This window comes from Dendrobium catenatum, unplaced genomic scaffold (assembly GCF_001605985.2).
Source record: "Dendrobium catenatum unplaced genomic scaffold, ASM160598v2 original_scaffold_280350, whole genome shotgun sequence".
Lineage (NCBI taxonomy): Eukaryota > Viridiplantae > Streptophyta > Magnoliopsida > Asparagales > Orchidaceae > Dendrobium > Dendrobium catenatum.
Window position 1 is genome coordinate 122894 of NW_021598742.1, and position 24477 is coordinate 147370.

Here is a 24477-nt window from a genome sequence, read left to right on the forward strand (position 1 = left end):
AACTAGGGGTAGCTTCATGCATGCAACTCAAAGTTTGATTATTTATAAAATCAGCATCCTACAACTTGTTCCGATCAAAATCAACGCTTTTTTTTTTTTTGGGCCAACGCATGCATAAAATGAATTCATTTTAATTGAACTTGTTAGATTTGCATTTGATGGAAGATTTGTAATTCTCCATAGAAACAAAATCATAAAGGCATTAACATTTCACAGGTGGCTAATGATTCAGCAGCTTCAAAAGAGTCCCAAATAATAATAATAAAAAAAAGTTTGAAATGATAGAATCTATAAATATTAACCTTTATTAAACTCTGATTGTCTTTACACCAACTTATCCGTAGGATTCCAGAACAGGAAAAGGGAGGGGCGACATTTAACACATCGGAGGAAAGAAAACTTATTTGTTATTTACACAAAAGCAAATGAAAGAAATTTTCCAACTCTTTTTAACATCAACTTAAGAATGTATCCAAAGATTTTGATCGGGAGCCATAACACTCATATGATAACTCACGCAGCATGTTCACCATCAGATATATCCTGATGAAAATATTCAACGTTTAAGAAGACAATATTCAATGGTATAACCTAAATAGATTTCATTATTTCATAAATATTAACAACCTACACTTGTTTAGTATTTATGTCAAAATATATTGGATATTAATTATGACTTCGCTTGGAACGGCTTTCTTATTCTTATTGCTTTTTAAAACAATTTTTTAGTATAAAATTTAAAAATTTTGTAATAGAAAGCTGCTTTTAAAAGCAGTAAGAAAGACATCCCAAATGAAGCCTAATTCTTTGTTTAGGATAATTTTATTATTATTTTCTAAAATAACTTTTTAAAATAGGAAGAAAGCTAACCTAACCTAAGCCTAACATTTGAGGGATGGAATAGACAACATTAAGACCATAATGAGTTTCTATAAATTTAAAGCTCGTCTAAAAGACTTCAATTCCATTATATTTTGGAACATAAATGTTAATTTTTTATAGTGAAAAAGATTGATATAATCAAAGATTCTAAACGATTAATGCTATCATTACTTAAATGTTATTTTCTTTTTCCAATACAAAGAAAATGATTTTCTAGAAATTAATTTACTAAGCAATACTCACAATTGGAGGAATGTCCACGGGAAACAAATTAATAGCATCTGTGTTGAAGGCAAAACTATAAGAAATACAAGAAAAAAATGTCAGTCATTTTGAAGAAATCCAACTATAAGAAATACAAAAAAAATTTAAATAACAGGTGAAATAAAATACATGAAATAACTACAATAATTTCCACTAATTTTGTATGCCTAATTTAATAGTAAGGATCCATAGATAAATACTAAGTATTTGTTTTCTTTCTACAGCACAATGTCATAAATAACCTGATAAGGCCATGGCCTTGAAAAGCTCTAAAAAGTTTACTTTAGTGGCGTAGCAATAAGAGCATAAAAACATCAGATTACAGAAAATGTTCAACAACTAGGGATCAATCAAAAAATATTACAGTTGAGCATAGTGAACCAGGAGCAAGTTAAAAGCCTTAAGATTGAGAATTTTATTTATATTTTCTACTTAATATTATGTGTATGAAAGCTTTATATGGTACTGTAATTGTATGTGTGTGAGACCTATTATTTCTATTGTGGATCTTTATTTGTTAAATGGCTAGTATAAGTCTCTTAATTGATTTAATTAAGTGGCACATATATGGAGTGAGTGACCAGCTAAGCAAAGAGCTTGGGAGCAGTGTAATGACCAGCCAAGCATGGAGGGAGGGAGTAGTTATGGCAGTTACTAGTATGGGCCACCCCTTCTTCTTTCCCACTTCTTTTCAAATTTAATTTTCACCCGTTGTAGCTTATATTTAAACATCATTTGACATGGAATGAAATGCTTAAACATTTTGTGATTGAAGGTGGAGTGAATTCCAAGTGGTGGCCTAAAATGGTGGTTGGCCATAGAAGAGGGGTTTGGTGATCTCTCTCATCTCATCATCTTCGATGAGTTGATTGGTTTCATATTTATGTGTTTTGCAAAAATCTTTTGTCGCAATTTTGTTTGGCTTTATCTCTACTCTGTTCTAAAAATATTTCCTCAAAAAAATTCACACTTGGCCACTTATAGTGGTCGGCCAAGTATGAGCTGAAATCAGACCTAGTGTTGTTCCAATTGGGATTTAGTGGCCTTAAACCCTTCTGAAAATTATGGGAAACTACAAAAACATATCTTAAGACATCTCTCTATCATTCTCTAACCAGTTCCCCAATTTTATATGAGTCTAAACCCAGCCACTGAAAACCTAAACCCTAATTAGTCAAATCGATCATACTAGGATTTTTCTAGACCCAGTCACTTATAAAATTTCAAAAAAAATTATGTAGACATCTTAAAAAATTATGAAAACTTCCAAAGAGATGGCAAACCACGAAAATTCGAAGCCTTGAGATCAGCAAAACATGCCTCAAAAGACTTATCAGACAAGGCATCAACAAAGGAACGTGTTTTAGTCCAACCCTCCAAAAAATCATGGTCTACCCAAGTTTTTACCGCCATACCAGCCGACGAAACAGAAAAAAAAATGAAAGATTCAGCAAGCTTCGAAGACGGAACTTCACTGAACATGAAAGATGCCAAAATGCTGCAAACGGAGGCACGATTTGCCGAGAGACGAACAACGCCTGAGAGAACCAAGTTGCGGAAGATTCAAAACTTCGCCGGAGAAATGCTAGGGCTTTTCCCTAGCGGAAAGTTGCGGAAAAAGAGAATAAGAACCATCTCTTTGGATTTTGGAGGAGGTGCTCACCCTTGAGGCTCCTTTGAAGTTTGCTTTGGTTGGCTTCTTTCCCTCCAAGCATCCGAGTCTTGACGCTATTCGGAAGTTTTTCTTTGCTCTTAAGCTCAATGGCAAGTTTTCGGTAACTTTGTTGGATCATTGTCATGTATTGATTAAGTTGGTGAATGGCCTAGACTATAGTAGAGTTTTCTCTCATAGATCATATTTTGTTAGCAATTGTTATATGAAGGTGACCAAATGGTCTCCTCTTCTTGATATTGATGTGGGATCACCCGCAATACCTATCTGGATTTCATTCCCCAACTTGAGGCCGCATTTTTTCGCCCCGTATTCTTCACGGATTGGGTACCTTATTTGGTTGTCCGCTAAAGGTGGACCATGCAACCTCTGTTGGCTCCCATCCCTCTATGACACGTGTTTTAGTAGAGCTTGACATCACTAAAAAATATTCTGATAAAGTTTGGATTGGTCCTAAAAAGTGTGGTTATGTTCAGCATGTTGTCATGGAGGAGTTTCCCCATTTTTATGTGCAATGTAAATTGATTGGTCATTTGCCCGGTGAATGTCGTTCTTCTAATCTGATGATTAATTTGGTTAATAATAATATTTATGGTGAGAAGTTTAATACCGCGGGAGAAAACGTGTTTGTTGGCGGTCCTGTGGAAATTTTTATTCCCCCAGTAGCTCCTATTAGTAATATTGAGGTTGTGGTTAATGGGGAGATTGGTATGGATGATGCTTTAGCTATGGAAACGAGCAATGGTAGCACTGAGGATGCTGCTCTTGGTGAAGGGTTACCCTTCTCGTCATTTGATGCTTTACCGAGGGCTCTTTCTTGTTGTATTAATAAGGGTGTGGTTGAGGCTTATGAGCCTAACAATTGCTTAGTCAATTTAGAAGAAAGTCCTATTGTCAATCATGATTCTGATGATGATGGCTGTGATGGTGTTGTTGCGGTTGTTGATGATTTTGTCCCTCACAGGTCGGGGGATCGTGTGGCTGATCCAGAGTTGAGCCCTTTGGTAGGTGCATTGTCTGAGGGGCCTATTGTAATTGGGGATGTTGTAAAACTATAAGGTTTAGCTGCTAGATGTATGGAATCTCCTGCGACTTTGTTGGAACCGTCGAATAAGCTTTTGGTTGATGTCCTAGTTTCTCTAATTTCTAATGAGGTCTTGAGAGTTCAATTAGCAAGTGTGGTGCAAAATGACTGGCTTGAGGAGTCTGTCTCCTCATCTCGCGGGGGAGTTGGGGAAGACTTCCTTGAGTATGAAGATGATGTTCAGGCTATGTTTATCTTGAAGGATAATTGGAGTGGTGAAAAATACTTTTATTTGAGGGGTGGCAAACGAGCCGACCCCCATGTAGTGGGATCAAGGCTTGATGTTGTTGTTGTTGAGGGGTGACAAACGTGGAAGAAGAAACTCTAGAAGGAAGTAATTTGTATTATTGTTGTATCTTTGGATGATTAGTCTCTTATAGCTGAGTTGTTTGGTTGGTGGATAGACTTTTTTGATCTTCTAATGTGTGCGGGTCTGCTGCTATCTACCTGGCTATCTTGCTGGTGGATTCTCTCTTGTTTTCCTCCTTGGCAGCCTTTGTTCTTGGTTAGCTATTTTGGTTTATTTTGTTGTGTTTGGCTTGTTGTTCTTGGTTCTCTTTCTTGTGCTTTATCTTGTAATAGATTAGATCAACGTCCCATAGATTTTGCTTATAGTGATGTATTTTTAGGGGAATATTGATTCATTAAGGACTTGTATTTTGTTTTTTTCTTAACGTGTAGGCCACTTTGTGTGGGTTTTATCAAAAAAATAAAAAAGGAGTAAATGAGCTAACTTGAGTGTCTATTTAGAGCATTAAGCAAACGAACAATAATATTTTGATTGTGTTTGGCTTTTTAACTTATCAAGCAAAAAATATTCAAGAACATGAAGTCTACTTCAATGCCATAAATTATACAATACACATATCACGACGTAAATGTACATATATCCATACAAATATAAATATATAAATATGAATATGCAAAATCTATATATATATACACATGCAGGCATAAACATACACACACATGCATGTGCGTACTTTTATATGTATATAAGTATAATAATCAAGCTACTTTCAAGTCGAACATGATCAAACAAAGCCTTGTTCATATTTAGCTCATTAAATACACAAGATAATGAAAATTAATCAATTTTGAGCTGCCTATCAAGCTGAATATAAACGAGCTTTTTTTTTGGCTATATTTGTGGAATAAAAAAATCAGCCATTTTCATGCTTTGATCTTCATCCATAATTAGTGGATAATATTGTAAAAAAAAAAATTACCTGTGGCCCAATATTAACCGCCATACATATGGAATGAAGAACTCCTCGGGGTGACTCTCTTGCTCGTAAGTAAAGCGTAGTTGAGTAAAAATCTGCGATGTTTCAACATCAAATTAAACGATCATCAAGATTACTTACATAATGAGAACCATCAGATAAGAACAAAATACTTGTTCTTATAATTAAACGAAAAGCATCTTGAAATCAACATGAAACTCCCGAGCTTAAACAAACCTTCATCCCTTCACCACGCCATGATCGGCAATTTATGATGATAACTGAAAGGACTCTTTCCACAGACCACTCACCATTCATTTGCTGCATATCCATGCGACTGTTAAAGAAATCTAGTACCTTCCAATCAAAAGTATTGAAACAATGAGCAACTGAACTCATGCAAAAAACCTAAATGGAACAGTGAAAGTATGTTATGATCATTAACGAAATTATTGAGAAAATATAGCATACCGTGAACACATTTTCAAGCAATTCAAGGAATCTCGGGTGACTTTTGAAGGGCTGAAACACTTCTTGTCTGTGCATTATAGCATACACAACCTGTAATAAGCATAGAGATGAAAAAATAAGTTTTATGGCACCCAAAATAACTGAAATGGCAAAGACTGTTGCTGAAAAGCATACCTCTGGATTTTGTGGCAAAGCATATATAAGAATGGCATTCAAAATTTCCAGCACAATTCGAAGAAATTCAGCATAAATATGAAGATCTGTTGACTAGAATTAATTTGAAACTCCACTCAATATAGTAAATAAGATTTTAAAAATACAGCAGCAAAAAATTGTCATATGGATCAAATATATTAGAGAATAACATAAAATAACGCAAAATTACCATATCCTCGGCTATGATTCCTCCTCCAACTTGGACGGTAGAAACATTGAGATTTTTGTTATTCTTTAATTCAGCTAATTTTGTATACCTAAAATATTATAGGGAATCAAAGCCTCTTAGACAATTTCACTGCAGCATCGCATGAAATCTCAATGAAATCATCCAACTAAAAGTAAATTTTCTAGCGAAGGGATAAATAGAGAAAAGGCAAATAGCACGTACTTCCGTGACAGCATGTCAAAAAGGCTAACAAGCCTCTGGGATGCATACGAGGATAATCTGAGCACATGAGGAGCCATATTTGCCAAAATAGCCAAACAGTTCGTATGAAGATAGACATCCTGACAAGAACTTTAAAGATTGTAATTTTAAATAAATGACTTTTGTTTTTAAATTGAGCTATACAAAAATTTAATGAAAAAAATCAAATTGCATGCACAACACAATGTATGCTAATAGAGTTTGCGGCAAATTGCCAATCAAACATTGGATGTTACCTAAGTTGAATTAATTTTAACAACTTTTTTTATTTTATATTAGTTTATCTTCGCATAAAAATGGCTATAATGATGATCCCCATAGAAAAAGAATTGCATTATAATACGTCCATGTTGGCTCGTTTCAGGTTCCTGAGCTGATTTGGGTCAAGAAACAGCCCAATGCCTGCAGTTCCCGGTTCAGTCCTTCATTATTATTTTGTCAGAAGTGGTTCTACTGCTGTTTGACCCATGACTCACGGCGAGATGATTTATATATTTGTTCTGTTGATTCCTGTTGTTGTACTGAGATTGCCCTAAAAGCTTGGTTACGCATTTAGTGTGTAAGCTGGTTTGTTTGCCTTTGGGTAGCTGTTGCCCGCAAAACTTGTTTACTGTTTGGTGAATTTGGGCTTATATATGGCTAATTTTAATTGTCATCTGTGCCTTCACATTGGGCTGATTGCTTGCCATTTGGTTCATAGGTTTGTCATGGGCCTTGACTTGGCTTATGCTGGTGACTAGCTCTGATACATGAAGTGGGCTGATTAGGAATACTTGTTGATGTGCACTGCAAATTATATCTTTTATACATATAGGTGTGCATATCATCCTAGTTGACATTATGAAACTCTAAATCCTCAGACGTAAGTAAAATTATCAACAATCAAAATCTTATAAATAATCATATAGCACACATAAGATCAGAGAAGAAGAAACAAAGTTAATCAGAAGTTCAAAATTAAAAGGAAGGGAATATTAAGGAAAAGGGTGAAGCCTTAACTCAGCCAAGACTTGTTACAAATAAGCAAACTAAAATTCAAAGCGAATGCAATTGACAACAGTAATAAAAGGGTCGAAGAATTACATATTCCGAAGTTGTTTGAAATAAGCTAACAAAAATTTATACTGAATGCCATTGAAAACATGAATAATAATGATGATTGATTGCAAAAAGGGAATAAGGGCAGCCATGAAAAGGCTGATGATGAGGATAAAGATTATGATGAGTTCATCTAATATTTACCTGCACTCCAGCCTAACCTATCAAGTGTTTTAGTGCTCGTTTGAACAATGAAAATTTAAAAAACATGCAAATTCCACAAGTTTTTAGATTCATGAAGTAAAAATATTTGCAGACATGAATGATTAAAACTATGTTACCAGCATACTCTCATATGCACCAATCATTTGGATAGTTAAACTCTACCTTCATCGTATTACCTAATACATTTGCATGACATCAAGTAACTTGAGTGTTCGAGTTAACAAACCAGCGTTTTGCATCAATATATTAGTAAAACATGAAACGATTAGAAGGAAAAAAAAAAAACAGTAAAGGCATTGTAAGGAGCACAATAACTTATGCTAGAAGTCATGCAAAGTTCTGTTACATGTTGCAAAAAGTTGAATCAATATGAAATACCTTATATTATAACATGCAGCAAAAATTTGTAGTCATCTTACAACAGAGAGGATACAAAGTAGCAGACAAGTGTCAAAATTTTCACTAGAACATCCTCCACTATTAATTATATCAAATGTTAATAATTTAAACAAGCATAGAAATAAGATCCAAAGAACCATCCAAGTTTTGTTCATAATGGCATTTGAAAAAACCTCAAAGTAATAATTCAAACAAAAGTAATAATTAAGAAAAAAATGGTGATTACTGTTCCAACAAGTGTGAGTTTAAGAACCTGGGTGAAGGATGTTTCATAAAAAGAGAAACATTGATGTACAATTATAGAAAAAGGTGCATTATGCATTCTGAAATTCATCAAGAAAATATTGCAAAAGGTGGCAAGAGTTACCCTTAGCTTGGAGAGATTGTACTTAACAGTTCTTATGAGAATTAAAACCATCAAAGATCCAAGAGATGTATGATGCACTAAGCGTTCTTCATACCACGGCACACTAGGAAGTATCTGAAAGTAAGAAAAAAATTAATAGAAGAATGAATTGAGGTCTTAACATTGAAAAGCAACACCTCTTACCAGTTTATGAATGCTGACATTGAAGGAAGAGTCCTGGCTCAGTATGAGAAGAATAATTAATAGCATATAGATCTGATTGGGCGTCCTCTTTGAAGCATTATAAAGTGTTTCCAGTATGGGCAGTAGCTGTCAATGAAATCACCAACTAATAAGAACAATGCTTTTTAATACTTCCATCGACTTGATTTTGCAAGCAAAGCCAGCCTTTACACCAAAAAATTCAAAGAACTAAGAAGAGTAAATGAATGTCCACAAAATTCAGATCCAGCTAAATTGCCTTCCAAAGCCGACTTCTATGGTTACTTGTTTAGCAAGAACAATATTACCATCAGTAATACATCCACACGCCAGAAATCTTTCATTTTGTTGCAGAATTAACATGCATTTAAATCTATATGGAGTAAGAGAGGATTCAGCAAGATCTTATCAAGTCATTAATTTCACAAACAATAAAAAATTCTTACCAGTATATCCAAATCAGTTCGCACCAACATGTATTCTAGAAAAGCGAAGTTCCCATGCACAAAAGAATAGAGTAGCAAGACAGCACTCTCATCAGTCAAAAACCTATCACATAAGAACATACTAAGTACAAATTGACAATTTGTATAGGGAAATCGATTCTAGAAAGCAGGCGATGAAATTACTCATCATTTACTCAGATGTAATGTAAAATTGTTAATAACTTTGCAGATCAAACAACTAAAGCTAGAAATAAAAATAACAGAAGGTACTGTTGATGATAGGAGACCTCTGTGTTTTACTGTGATTACATATTGTGAATAAATGACAAAGCAAATTGATCTTGCTTTCAAATGTTTGTCTCTATGTTGGTTCAATTCATGTATGCATCAGCACAGGGATTAATATGACATGAGTTCATATAGCTTTAGATGATACATTTGTTCATGTTTCAGAGTCTTCACCGTTGCAGCTAATCCACAAGAACTATTAATTCTGTTTTGGAATTTAGCAAGCAATTTTTTTTACTTGCTGTTTAAAATTCAGCATCAGATTTTGAAAGTATCTAAGATATTCTGTTCTTATCTTGTTATTGATTAAGGCTTGGTTTTTGTAGTTATCAGTTATCTTTCTATTTTAAGATGCAGTGTTTGAAATTATCTCAGGAGTCTCTTTTGGTGTGGAAGATGGTTCCAGCACCAGACTTCCCTCCCCTGTTTTTTTTTTTAGTATGTGGAAGAATTAATTGTTGGTTTTTTTAATTTTTATTGCAAGCTTCAAGCAGTGGAATTAAGACAATCTCAGCTGATTGAATTTCTTTGCTGTTTACAGTTCCTATTTTGATGATTGGATATATGAAGTTTGAATTATGGAATGTTGAGTGTTGTTGTCCCCAAAAAAGGCGGTGGTTGCTGCTATATATGTATATATATGGCGGGCTTGGAGAAAATCCAAACACAGCTGCTTCATGAAATTCAAAATTGGATAACCGATCAATCTAAGATTAGACTTTGAAAAAAAAAATTATCTTATCTATTAGCTTAGATTATGAGGAAAATATATAAAATGGATCTCCGACATGTTATTGCCAAAGACATGTAATTGCCAAATTTTAGCTTGAACAGAATTTATGCTTTTCCATTTTAGGGTGAGTTGGACACGGCTGCAGCTGTCGGTAAAGTAGGTTGTGAAATTGTTGTACATAAAGTTGCTTCCTGAAGTTGCTTTATAGACATCATTATATTTTGTTTGGATAGTATAACTTTAGAGCTGTTGTGTTACAACTGTATGAGAACAACTTACCTTCATACCCTTATATATAATGAGATGAAATATTTAATTTTTCAAAATTTAATTTTTTTAAATATATATGATAATCAACTAACAATTCTAAATCAAAATTGCATCCCTTCTTAAGTTGGTACAACTTTTTTTTAAAATATATTAAAGCTGCTAAAAAATTTTATTTTTAATATTGTTTTACAAAATAAATTTTTAATAAAAATATTTGTAAGCCGTACAAAAAATGAAAAAATAAAAATTATAATTACGATTTCAAAAACGACGTAAAAACAAATTTATACATGCCTTAATTTTAATGTTTTTGATAAAATTTGAATAAAATAAATTAATTTTTTTATTTCACTTCTACGGAGTTGACAAATACACCTAAGAATACTTGAAAAATATCTTTTACAAGAAGTTATAATGTGCTCATTGCCAAAGAAAACTTAAGAAAAATTTGAATAAAAATTACTTTAAAAAAAAAATCGCTAGCTGATGCATGCCTACGAAACCATGGCAGCTCAACTTCCAAAACGCAATGTTGGAACTGGAGATGCTTCCCTTAAAGTTATTTGATCTGATCTTCAGCCTTAACCTTTATTGATTTCTTGTCATAACTATGGAGTTCTTGACATCAAAGTGAAGATTATGCTCGACAGGGATCACAAAGGCAAGCAGGGGCCGACCACTCCTTTACCTGATCTGGTTATAATCCAACCACCCAAGGAGGAAGAAGAGTACGGAAGACCTCCATTATTGACTATGCCTATTGAGATTGAAGAACCTGCTTAGATTGATGAAGTGCTTTCCTTTTTCTTTAGACTTTTCAAAACAAGCTTCTATTGTTTTTTCTGCTCTGAATTTTGTTCATGTACTGATGGAACTCTCACAGTTGGATTTCGAACATTTCTTTTCATAAATGAACATGGATTGTATTAAGAAGCTTATTTCGATTTTTTTTTTTTGGTTATAAAAGCTAAATGCCTCAAACCCAAGCTCTTCATGTTCTTTCTTGTTAACCGGATCTCCATCGCTTCGTTCTCTGCAGCTTCGACCAATATATTGCAAGCCCTTGTCGTCGTCTCCACCCAGGCAGATTTTCCTAATCGCCTCTTTTTCCTAAATTATTCTTTCCATCAATTCATCAAAATATTGATCGAGCAATCTTGTGCGAAGAAATGGATGAAGTGCCGAACTTCGTGAGGAAGAAGAAGATATGGGGTATTTCAGAAGGCATTTACGTCTTTCTCTTACCTTCAAACAGCGGAAAGCAGCGAAAAACAGAAGTCTACTTCATGACGGGAAAAGTAGCCGTGGGACGCAAAAAGTTTGAGAACGGGGCACGACCTCGTCACCCCAAACCCCAACTCGGTTGCGTTTCCTGCCGTACAGCAGCGAAAACGGAGTCCCAAACACACCCTTAATCCTATGAGTGAAAGTTAGATGTGTAATTCCTACAACTGTGGTACAAATGTGACTGCTTGACTCCCTGCGTACCAACAAAAAGCCTAATTTCTTGTGATAATTTGTTCCTCAACTATTTATCCTACATAATTAACTAGGCTAGCCCTCCTAATTTTAGTTAAAATGTGATATGTGCCTAATATTATTTTATAAAAATTAATTCATTTATTCCCTGAAAGATTATTATTGTTCAAGTTGTTAGATTAATTGACAAGTGAACAGTGAATCCTCAATATTTTTTATACATAAAAGGATATTGTGCATAATTTTGTAAGGAAATCAAAACCCAAGTAATCATATATTACCCTTAAGTTAATAATAAAAATAATGGTCAGCTATGTAATGTATACAAACAAATGCACGCATGATAGATGCCAAAAAATTTTTTTTTGAATCCTCAACTAAACACGTTCCTTCCAGTGAGGGTGTATGAGGGAATAAGACACCATGAGGGAATAAGAGACCGTGATACTTCTAGAAATGTTTATAGCTAAGATTTTCAAACAAGGTAGCACATGCCAATCTCATAAGCCTAGCTAACAAGAGATAAAAGGAGTTGTTTCACGGGATATTTCAAGAGATAACAGATACCAACTAGAAGATTTAAAAAAAGCACCATCTATTAATTAATAGTTCAGAAGAACGACAAATAAATGCCATGTATTAAGAAAATTATATAAGCTAGTTTTGGATAACTTACAGCCCAAAAGTATCGAATAAGGATGCAAAAGGCAATCTCACAGGAGACTCACCGGGTGCATTGCCCTCAATGTCAGCACGATCAACTACAAGAAAATGAAAAGGCAAAGGCAACATTACCATTGATGTGAGATGAGTATTGACAAGAATAACAACGTTCCTTACATTCAATATCCCTTGCATTGTTTAATGCCTTGGAGTAAGGGTTGTCATAAAAGTAAGATCCTTGTTTCAGGTATGATTCAGAATCAGCAGTCTCAGCATCATTCCTTACCATCGACTCATCCGGTACAACACCCGTTCTATAATGAACAAGAACAAGCAAAACATGCAGACTGATATCCGCTAATGGGCTCCTTGAGCCTTCACCACTTGAGCTGACTAGATAATTGAATGTGTAATAAGGAAGTAGCACAATATTTGCTGCAACAAGAAATGAAAAAACATTATGAGACTACACTACTGAATTTGAATATGATAAAACACTCAAAAAGTCAAGAAATAACATATTATCCACTCCATAACAGGCCCTTCATACTGAACAATTTTAACTAGTTATAACAATTCTTTCATTGAATTCTTTCAGATTTCAAAGACTTGCATCTCAACTCTATTGCATCAGAAAAAGAGGGTCATATTGAACAATAAATTCATTTCCATAACCCTTCTTTAACTTGAACATGCATGAATAAAAAAAATACAAAATTGGACTATAAAAAACTTGTGATTTACCTTGTTGAATTATATGCAATTGTTCGAAGGAACTCATTCTCATACTACCTCCTTAAGATGAATTGTGGAATCATAAATTTCAGAAATTAGTTCATTGATGTGTGTCCATGTATGTGTACTTAAATGTTTAAATTAGTTCGGTTACAACAATGGAATTCAAACTCAGCAAATTTAGAGATTTGCAAAAAAAATGTGGGTAAGGAGGGTATCATGGGAATGTTGAACACGCCACTTTTCTTAGGTGATTGGGTTACGAATAGGGTCAGAAATCATCATCATCAGCAGCAGATTTATCCAAACAATTCAATATCAACTTTAAGAATCATCAATCTTTCTTCTTTCCTAAAAAGTGTTGAATGAGATGTCAAACATATTCAATGCAAATAACTTTGGTCCATACAACATTTGATGTTCACCTGTATCTTCTTAATGATTCAACATTAATGTTATCTACCTATGAGCATCCATCCATTTTAGGAGTGCCCTTTTTACCCATTGTTGCACTTATTTAATTTAAAGTATGCATATAAACATTAAAAGACAATATAAAGGAGATTACCCAGTCATTTTTTTTGGAAGAGGGGAGGTGAAATGAGTGGAAAAAATAATATTAGAACAAGATTACTAAAAACCTACATGAATCCTAAATGAAATCTTCTATTTGGAGCATTTTTAAAGAGTTAACAATGTATACATGAAACTTAAAAAAATAATGTGGAGCATTTTAAACTATTGGATAGGATCCTAACCTAGTCTCTTGCCTGTGAGGAAAGTGCACCCCCCCCCCCCCCCCCGCCCCGTATTATTAACTTTATTTTATGTATTAATTTGAATTTAATTTATTATATTCATTTAATTTCAAATAAATTAAAATAAATAAATCATCTTTTATATTTTATATTTAAAATAATAATAACAATAATATTTAACTCTCTCTCCTCGACACCCATCAAATAACACCCGATTAAAGCACGAATGAGCTCGTTTGATACGTCTCAACGAGCCGGACGTAATGGCATAATCCATTTTGCAAGATGAGGTCCCAATCAAAAGAAATTTAATACAAAACAAACATAAGCATGGAAGGTTCAAATTAGACCTGATCACATATATTTTATAAAAAGAGGTGATATGTGATCAAAACAAATAAATCCTAAGAACGCCAACGAATCGAGGTAAAAAATGCAATTTGACCCTTCATCAAACACAACAATGCAACGTAAAGGAGGATGGGCAAACCCACAAGGTGTGCAATAAGGTCGTGCAAGCGATCGGATGCCAAAAGAAGGTCAACATTTAGATTGAGATCTGATTGAAATCATTTCAAATGAAAATCTAAATCCCATCTTCAATGACAAGATCCATGAATTGGCATAAGTGGTGGGAGAGAGAGAATATGCTCTTTTTATTCATTATCATAAATTTTATATCAACTTATGGATCTTGTCATTGAAGATGAGATTTAGATTTTCACATGAAATTATCTGAATCAGGACCAAGTCTAAATGTTGACATCTTTTTTGGCATTTATCGCTTGCACGTCCTTATTACACACCTTGTGGGTCAATCCATCTTCCTGCGCGTTGCATAATTGTGTTTGATGAAGGGTCAAATTGCACATTTAATTTGATTTGTCGACAGCCTTAGGATTTATTTCTTTTGATTGCATATCACCCCTTCTTAAAATATATGTAATCGGATCGACGCCAATTTGATAAGTATTTTATGTGCATTTGAACCTTTTATGCACATGTTTATTCTGTATTTAAATTTTTTTTATCAGGATCTCATCTCGCAAAACGAATCGCAACGCTACATCCGGCTCTTTGAGATGGATCAAATGAGCCTATTCGTGCTCGAATTGGGTGTCATTTGATTCTTGTCTAGAAAAGATAGTTAAATATTATTGTTATTATTATTTTAAATATAAAATATAAAAAAGGATTTATTTTTTCATTTATGTGAAATTAAATGAAAATAATAAATTAAATTCAAATTAAAACATAAAATAAAATAAAGTTAATAAATACATAAATTTATTAAATAAATAAATAAAAAGATATCTCATCCAAATTATTTTTTTGTTTGGAGCTTTAATACAAACTTATTTTGGCTTTACATTTTCATCCTCTCAAATCAATCAGGTTTAGATCCAATGGTTGATTGCATGCAATGGCTCGATCTAGGCCATTTGATTTAGGGTTTCACTAGATCTCTCATTGAATAACAAAGGGGGCCGGTTCAAGGGGCTATCCACAGTTCACTCCCTAACCACTTAAGCAGTCGCATCTCCCTCTCATGCCTGGGGGGCACTCTTCCTCACAGGCTAGAGGTTAGGGCCGGTTATTAGGATTCATCCACTCTCTACACGCCTCCCTTTTCTCCATCACATGGCTGCTCGCAAATCCAACTCCCTCACGAGTGTGATCCCATTCAGACGGACCTCCCAGTCGAGCCACCCTACGCCAGCGAGGCTAGGGGTGTCAATATTTGACCCAACTCAAAACCCGACCAAAAAAGTTTTGGGTCAACCTATTTGACTGACGGGCAGGGTTCAAGTTTCATTTTTTGATCCATTTATAAAATCAGGTTGTCAGTTGACCCAAAAATCCGAAATCAATCTGGGTTGACACGAAAACCTCACTTGTAGCGCGATCCCGCGCCGCGTCCGAACTCCCCACCCAGACCAGCATAGCGTGCAGGCCACTCTCGCCCCATACTTTGGATGTCATACTCATGCATTTTACACATCTTACTTCACAGTGCACTCTGCTTGCACACATACATTATATCATTGCTGCTCAAGTAAAATGTCAAAGTAGAATGTACCTAGGATGCTTATAAAAGTAAAGATTCAAGATAGAATACATTTAGGATTGAATATAAATTGTAAAGTGCTCATTTATATTTGTATATTTCAATTTTAAAGGTTGTAAAATGTTCAAAGATGTTTGCTTATTTAAATAAATAGTGCTCCAAAAGATAATCCCTCTCCTTTGAAGGGTGCTCTTTTGAAACCCAATAGAAGATTTGGAACCAAGAAAAAAGTAAGCAAATGCATTTAAACTTAAATTCACAAGAGTAGAAATCCAAATATGTTGTGGTGGAGCTTTGTCCCCTTACTTTTCAGTAGACTCCGAGTTATATTTATGCTTCAAATAAATGAATAAAAGATTTTATGTATGCATTTGTTTCATATGACATGCATGACGTTAGTTACATACACTTGCATATTTAAGAGTTTCAATTAAACTTTCTTAATTAAGAAAATCCTTGATTTTTTAGGATAGCACCATCCTATCTTGCATTCATAAAGCGATTGATTATGTTTTGGATGTTAGCTAGCAGCTCACTTCAGGCAAGCATAAGTCTAGATTGTACACCCCTCAATGTGTCCTCTTTAACTCCTGATAAATTATAAATCTATCATTTCTCCTAGGAGTAAATCAATCTTTGATCTTCTAAACTCAAAATTTTAATCAAATCTTCCTATATTTTAAAAATCTAATCCTCATTAAAGATGAAGAGAAGAGTTTATTCCTTTTGAATTAAAAGAACATAGGAATCCTACTATGCATCAAATCAAGAAAAGAATAAAATAGCATCCCTAATCGAGAGTATTCTTGGGCTGAAACCTACGATGTAATTAACCACGAGAGTTTGCGCCCGTGAAAAATAGACACTCACATTAAATAAATCTCACTCAAGCTAATGTATCGAATGAGAGAAATCTCGTGACTATCGAGTCATTTATATTATTATACATCAAGATGTATAGGCAAAAGATATTATTCTCCATTGATAATCATATGTATGATTTTATCTACTTTTAATTAGTCTGTTTGCATAGAGTATAAAAGTTTACAACCGTTTTATCCTACGTGATACGTGATCGTACCATTTGCATTCTAACCCCCGCCTACATTATCCTTTCGGAGATCCACAACTAGCATCAACTATTCCATATCAAACTAGATTAAAACTGAGATCCAACTTTATAAGAAGTGTAACCCTAATCACAGGAGTATTCTTTTGTAGCAAAATGGTAGAAAAGGTAACATAAAATTGGGATCACGAAGCTTATAGTACTTTTCCTTCAAGAATATACAAATGGTCACGACATTAAAGAATGTAACATGTAATTAGAGTTATATTAATATTGTAAGATCCCTGTGGAATGTTTGGTACCAACTGGAATGAATAAAACAGGAGAGACCGAAGCAAAATTTAATTTTACAACTGGAATAAATTAAACATACCAGCTGCAGAGCCAACTCTTTGCAAAACTCCAGATTGGTTTCCATTAGAATGGATGGTATATTGAGAGTTAAAGGGCATTTGCGACCTGTCAATAAAATTCAATAATAGTCTGCGTACTATAGAAGTCGCAATATCACCATCCTGCATAATAAAGCTAAGAATATCAATATCATCATCCTTCATCTATCTATCACTCTCAAAGCAGAAGATGTATCATCCAAGTATCACCTGGCACATTGCTGCATCAAGGAAAGGGTGCACATCTTTTGGCCCTGGACATGGCCCTGAACGAAGTTGAGTGGACATTGCCACCAGAACAAAGTTTAGCACTTCATGATGAAGGGCGTATGAATGTCTACTTGCAACAAAAATGAGACAGCAAATCAGGACAACAGGAAGTTAGTAGAGTACAATTGAAGCATTGCCGATGAAATTTACCTAGCATCAGATTTGCCAATGAAATTAAGCACCCCTTGCATAACAAAATTCTCAATGCTCTGCCCTATATAACAGAAACAAATATGTCAGCCTCCAAGTTCAAGCAATAGGGTCACGGAAATGTATCAGATCAGCCAGAAATGCAAGCACAGAAGCTTTCATTTATGTCCAAATTGTCTCATAGAATATAGACTTAGACCATAAAATGAATGAGACAACCCGAGGGAAACATGGAAGATGAAACTATCCACTGACATATTTTTGCCGAAAACAGCACTGAAAAATAAAATTGGTGTAAAGAATAGAATAAAAAGAAATGAATTACCCGTGCGGAGAACATCCTTCTCCATGTCAATTTCAGGAAGGCTAAGATAAAGTTCTTCAAAAGTAACACTTTTTCCATATTCAATGATATATTTGAGAAATACAGATGATATGTATGCTGCATTGATTGCCTTTGAATGCACAGGGGATCCAGAAGCAGTTGACAATGACTCTTGCAAAGACCACACCATGTGAATCAAGATCTTTGCAAGGTGTCTGGTGTGATAATTATTCTGCACTGCAAGGTAATTAGCAAAGCAACCACATTAACTAGCCGTGACAGGGAATATAAAGTATCTTCTTATAGTAGACTTGAGAAGTCTGGAATAATGGATCCAGCGGTGCAGTGTTTCATTGGTTGATCTTAATAGTGCAGTATTTAAGGAAGCAAATGAAAAATAGAAGAACTTGCAGTTGAAATCACATTTTAACTAGCAAAATTCAATAATTCAGCAAATCTTCCATGTCAATTCTAACTTCAATAAGCATTTGTTTCAACAGACTTAGGCGTATTAATTGTTATGTATCATACAAATCATTGTCAATCATAGCAGATCTCAAAATAACATGCTTTAGAAACATTAACTTCTCCCCAGTTACAAACTTCCTGCAATCATGATAAGCCTAAACAAAAAGTTACTAATACTAACCAATGAATTTACGATGCTGTAAGGGCTCACTTAGGTGCTTGAAGTTATACACAATGTCTGAAAAGAAGAATTCGCTAGATTCTAACATTTGTATGGATGCAGTTAGAAATTAACTTATATTTTAAACTCAACAGAAACCTTCAAAAGCCCTCATAAGTTACTCAAATGAGCCCTAACACAATATATGTTCAATAGCGTCCACTAGAATAAGAAGCTTGCGGATCTAAAAAGAGATCAAATAGCAGACAGAAGAGCAAAAAATAAGTGAGGATGGAAGATGTGGATGATAAATAAGGGCAAAGATAGTAATATAAAGAAGTGCGCAAGGAATGGTGAAATAAGACACTTAGAAAAATGAAGGAGCACAATATATCCAACTACAACGTGGTTGTGCCATGTGGCGCCATAAGAGATGAGCAAGTACTATTACCAATTTACCATATTGAGATATTTGTTTTCATGGTATACAAGGACTACAAATTGCCTACACCAAATTTTATTAAACCGCACGGGAGGAAAGAAAAAATTCAATCAATTTCTAAAATACAAGCCATGCTTTTTAGCATCAAACAGCAAAAACTCAATCATCCATTATATGGCATAATTCATAGGCCTACCACAGGTAAGGACTGCATTGGACCCATCAATGATGTGTTAATATAATTACTTTTAATTTAAGAACCTTGTAGGTTTTGTGCCTGTAAGTTATGAAAATATTACAACAACAATAAGAACAACAACAAAAACATCAAGCCTTTATCCCACTACGTCGGATCAGTTAAATGAATCATTTTTCTCCATGGTGTCCAATTAAAAGTCATTCTCATTTAAATCTAATAAACAAAGATCATTTCTATTACTTTCTAACCAATTTTTTTTAGATCTACCTCTATACTTCTTAACATGGTTCAGATCTAATACACGTATGCTACTAATCAGGACATCAGAAGGCCGACATTTTATGTGACCAAATCATCTAAGGAGACTCTCTCTAATCTTATCTGCCACTATAGCTACTACAAATTTTCACGTATATACTCATTTCACATTTTATCTCTAATTATAATTCCACTCATCCACCTAAGCATCCTCACCTCTACAACTCTCAACTTAATTTTAAGCTTGTCTTTTAATAGCCAAAATTTTAAGCCATAAAGCATTGCAGGTCTCACCACCACCATATAGAATTAGGGGTGCTTTTTTATCACACAACAGCCCCGATGCATTCCTCCACTTCAACCATCCAACTTGAATTCTACTCATAATAGCCCCATCTATTTCACCATCCCTTTGAAAAATGCACCCAAGATATCTAAAATGTGTACTCTTTTTAATAACTTGATCGCCCAAAGTCGCAATCCCTCCACTAGATCTATTACTACTAAAATTACACTCCATCTATTTAGTTTTAGATCTACTCAAATGAAAATCTTCATACTCTAATGTTGACCGCCATAATTCAAGTGTTTCTTCAACTCTCTCTCTAGTCTTATCAACAAGAATGTTATCAACAAAAAGCATACAATAGGCTACATCCTCTTACAAACGTCTAGTAAGAACATCTAAGACTATAACAAAAAGATATGGGCTTAAAGTTGATCATTGATGTAATCCAACTGAAATAGGAAAATATTTGGTCAAACCACCTTGTGTTTGAACACAGGTAACAGCTCTATAAGTTACAAAACCATAGAAAAATTAAAAAAAAAAAAATATAAGGCCAACTAATTTCAAAGATTAAAGCTACCATCAAGTGTGGAGGAAAATCATAAGATATCAACTACTTTGTGCACTTTGGTTCCCTGTAGTGTCACTTTTCTAGTTTCATGATATGTCGCCAGCCCAGGAGGGGTCGGCTGGACCAGTCCAGCCTGGACCGGTCCAAGTGTATTCGAGGTGGGCCCATGCAGGAGGCGGAAAACAGATAGAGAAGGGGGGGCGGGATCTCTAGGTGGACCATGCTTGGCTTAATTCATCTTGGGAGGGAAAATTTGAATGTGGGGGACTGTTTTAGGAAGTTTGTAATTGTCCTTTGTGTTTAATTAGGAGATTGGGGGGAAATTGTTTCTCATCTTGAATTTTGAATGAAAGTTTGAGATCTAGGGTTTCTTGCTTTGGGCTCTTGGCGTTGCCGGAGATTGGAGTGTTGTTCTTCCTCCGAGAGGAAGAACAAATTGTATCTTTACTTTTTTATTCATCACCTAGTGGAATACAAGTGGTGCTTTGAGTTTTCCTGCAGTTTTCCTCTAATTTTCCACTGTTTTGGCTGTTTTACTGCTGTGAACAGCAGTTTTCTTTGTTGTGGTACTTATTTTTTGTTAGGTTTGCTTGTGAATACAAGTATTTCCAATCATTTCACTAATGCTTTTGAACTCCAAAACGAAAGCAACAAATGAGATGAGTACATTAATATATGCAAAGTGATTGTTTCATCTTACAAATCTAAAATTTTGAATTCAATTTTAGGGGATTTACATACACAGCACTAAAAGCTTTACAATTTACATATTTAACATCTAAACTTAACTATTTACAAGACATAGCATTTTGTTAACAAAGTTAGCCAAAATAGCCCTGATCTCGAGATCACGCCATAGGAGCTCGCGGTCAGAAGTATCGACAAGCCTAGTGGCATGAGAAGAAAATGTCATGATAGGAGCTCGTTGGCAAAGACATCAATGGGATCGCAATGCGTGAAAGAGAGTAAGAGTTCATGAGACGTGTCGTGAAAGGACCAGCGACCTAAACTCACCATAAGAGCTCACTATTGAAGGTATTGACAAGATCAGTGATGTGAAGAACCAATAACATGTGAAGAAAAACGAAGAGTGGCAGAATGTGAAGGGAGATGGGATCTCATTCGTGAAATGCGGCAAGATTGGTGGTGTGAAGTGTATGGAGAGGTGAGTTTATGTATTATTTTTAATGTTTTTTCAGAATGTTATGTGAGTAAATAATAAAATTTAGGCATTAATTATGTAAATTGTAAAGTTTTGAGTGCTATGTATGTAAATCCCCCTTCAATTTTTAGTCACGCAAAACTTCAACTATAATATAAATGGATTGTTGAATACAAACTTTGGAAATAATTATGGATGTTCTTGCATTTCAACCTTGGAACAATATCATCAAAAGTAAATATGTTCACAAACCAAAAATAAACTTCTTTCACGTCTCCTTTAGTGTTTACTCATACGACTTTCATCCTTTTTTTTCTATTTTTAACTTTTTAACAGGTAAACTTCCCCCATACTGAAGATGGTGAAATTTTAGGTCATGCGCAATGGAGGAGTCTGGCCATGTTAGTAGAAACCTCTTGACTTTTCTCAGACAACATTAAAAGCGGATTGTGAACTAAGTACCAAGAAGATAAGAGCAGTACCTAGCCACCAATTAATCAAGGAATAACAAAGTGATTGGGGTTCCATATTTTTCTAAACAAAAGTAATGGTTCTTTACGCTTCTTCTAGGCCTACCATTCAGAAAGCTCGATATTTTACAAATATACAACTGAATTTTTGGAAGTTCGCTGACAGAAAATATAATGCTGAAATTCCCAACAATGCCTAAATAGTAAAAAGAATTCAGGGGGTAAAAGTTGAATGTAAATTAGAGCCCTGCTCATAGATAATTGACGAGGGTCTGCCTTCCATGCCTACTTTAAAGCATTCATACACATCTACTACTTCAATAATCCAAATAATTGCAGAACTAGCATGAAAAGAAACTATCAAAGAAAGAATGCTACAACAAAAGAAATGATTTCAGCATTCCACATAATCGCAACTCGGAATTACCATAATTCACACTTATCACACACGCATATGGAGGACGCCATTAATACACATTCATGTTTAGAAAGCACCACCCAAGTAATAAATACGTGACACTGGACTTGACAATCAACAATGCTGATACCCAATTAAAATCTCAACAAGCCAATCAATCAAAGAAACCAATGCCATTCCGGAGATTCGGAGCACAAGATCCATCCCAGACTCAACAACAAGGAGATGAATTAAAACGAACACTCACAGAAGATCTGGCACGCCTGGTCCACACGGTCCTGCGGCCATTGAAAATTGTGCGGGAGCTCGAGCAGCTTCTTCCAGAACTCGGAGGATATCGGGTAAGACTTTTCGCCGACGAACATGCCAATAAGCTCCTCTGCGACGTCCGCTGGACGCGCTCCACGTCGAGGTGTCGATGGCGCCGCACCCATGGTTCCCGCTTCAAACCCTAGCCCTCACTGCTTATCATCAGAAAACTAGACCACTTCTCTCCCCGACTCCAAGAACTAGATCTGTGCTTTGAAGAACGAAACCACGATGGAGGCAGAGGCAGAGGCGGAAGAGGAGATCGCGCACCGCTGCCGTGATGACCAAGAAGCGAGCAAATGGGGATTCTGCGAGAGCGAGAAGAGACTGAAGGGGCTTATTTCATTCGATTTTTTTTTTTTTATCGCCGCGCCTTATGTCTCATATATTTGGCTTCGTTTTCTTCCTTCGGAAGCAGAGGACCTCTCGGTCGCGAGGATGCAAAAGTCCAGAGCTATTTAATACGGCAGCCGATTGAACCGACGTTATTTACTTATATAAATATATATGAATGAGAAGAACTTTTTTTTTCCAAATTAAAAAAAATGAGCTAATTATAAATTAGCAGATTTTAATTTTTTTATGTTATATAAATAATATTGTTTAATAATAATGTATATATTTGAAATAATGATATTAAAAGTTTGAATAGATTATTAAAAAAAATATTTTAAAATTATTGTTATTAATATATTTTATTTTTGATAGGATAAATATGACAGGAACTTCCTACCTTTCCATTAAACTATAGGTTTGTTAAATTTAATATGAGTTTATAAATTATTTTATAATTTGTTAGGATGAAAAATATCGAAATTGATGAAGAAAAAAATAAAAAAATAACATTATATTTCTTGTAACTTTAATGCTATGAATTTTCTCTAAATAATATGTACGCCCAAAATTAATTTTTGTAGTTTCCAACTAGCTTTTGCCTCGAGATTCGTGCCCGATCAAGCTAATTTTGTGATGTCGTATCAATTACGAAGTCAGTAAAACAAAGACGTTCTTGTTGGGGGAGAGATGAGGAGTAAACAGCACAATGACGAAACAAGTAAAAGCAGCGAAGAGTAAAGGACTCCATGATTTAACTTGAAAAAAATTCAAAATAGAGAAAAAAATCACTGAGTCACACCACACCAAAAAATTCACTATGAAAATTGAAAGAAATAAGTACATATCTCTCTTCTCTCTTACTCTCTCCTTCTTTCTCTTCCCACATACATCGTTCTCAATTTCTACATACATAGAAAATACAAGAGAAGCAAGTTATAACACCCAAGAGATGCAACTCTTGAGAAAAACAATTGTTCATTTTGTCTCGCAGCATTGCGGTGCTAGTTTGAGGCGTTGCGGCACCCAGTCTTCACTCAACGTTGTGGCGCTTAGTCTCTTTCTTGACCTGCTGCAACATTATATCTCAACCGCTGCGATGCTCTGCGCTCTATTGTTCAACGCTGGAGCGCTCATGAACACGTACAGCATGGGGGCACTCGGGTACATAGCGCCGTTAGCCGTAACACTTGGGTACACAACGCCGAGGCACTTGGGTACACAGTATAGTACACTCGAGTACGTAGCGCCGGGTATGATCCTCAAGGTTTGAAACA

At 34.9% G+C, this 24477-nt stretch overlaps 2 protein-coding genes across 2 annotated transcripts in view; one reads left to right on the forward strand and one right to left on the reverse strand.

Moving 5' to 3' along the window:
- Positions 1 to 7159, forward strand: part of LOC110093688 (hypoxia-inducible factor 1-alpha inhibitor) — a 67153-nt gene extending 59994 nt beyond the window's left edge. Inside the window, exon 16 of the mRNA XM_020818655.2 lies at positions 6610 to 7159. Within this exon, the coding sequence (XP_020674314.2) occupies positions 6610 to 6617 (8 nt within the window). The 3' untranslated portion in view covers positions 6618 to 7159. The remainder of the gene's footprint in view (positions 1 to 6609) is intronic.
- LOC110093690 (dymeclin) lies at positions 280 to 23327 on the reverse strand. The gene is made up of 18 exons (XM_020818660.2): positions 22806 to 23327; positions 18122 to 18358; positions 17797 to 17860; positions 17587 to 17713; positions 17358 to 17499; positions 12532 to 12789; positions 12368 to 12452; positions 8922 to 9024; positions 8458 to 8583; positions 8275 to 8388; positions 6207 to 6325; positions 5985 to 6072; positions 5774 to 5866; positions 5600 to 5689; positions 5366 to 5485; positions 5132 to 5223; positions 1126 to 1180; positions 280 to 543 (listed from the first exon to the last, which is right to left on the reverse strand). Exons 1-18 carry the CDS (start codon positions 22990 to 22992, stop codon positions 514 to 516), a joined length of 2130 nt encoding a protein of 709 aa, XP_020674319.1. The 5' UTR covers positions 22993 to 23327; the 3' UTR covers positions 280 to 513.
- Positions 23328 to 24477: the final 1150 nt, after the last annotated feature.

What these genes read in the sequence shown, in the direction of transcription:
- LOC110093690 (XM_020818660.2), bottom strand. Translation starts at nt 22,992, where the DNA reads ATGGGTGCGGCGCCATCGACACCTCGACGTGGAGCGCGTCCAGCGGAC. An exon ending in CAATGCAAGGGATATTGAAT is followed by an intron (nt 12,453 to 12,531) that starts GTAAGGAACGTT and finishes ATTTTCTTGTAG; the next exon opens with TTGATCGTGCTGACATTGAG. An exon ending in CGGTTAATATTGGGCCACAG is followed by an intron (nt 1,181 to 5,131) that starts GTAATTTTTTTT and finishes TATTTCTTATAG; the next exon opens with TTTTGCCTTCAACACAGATG.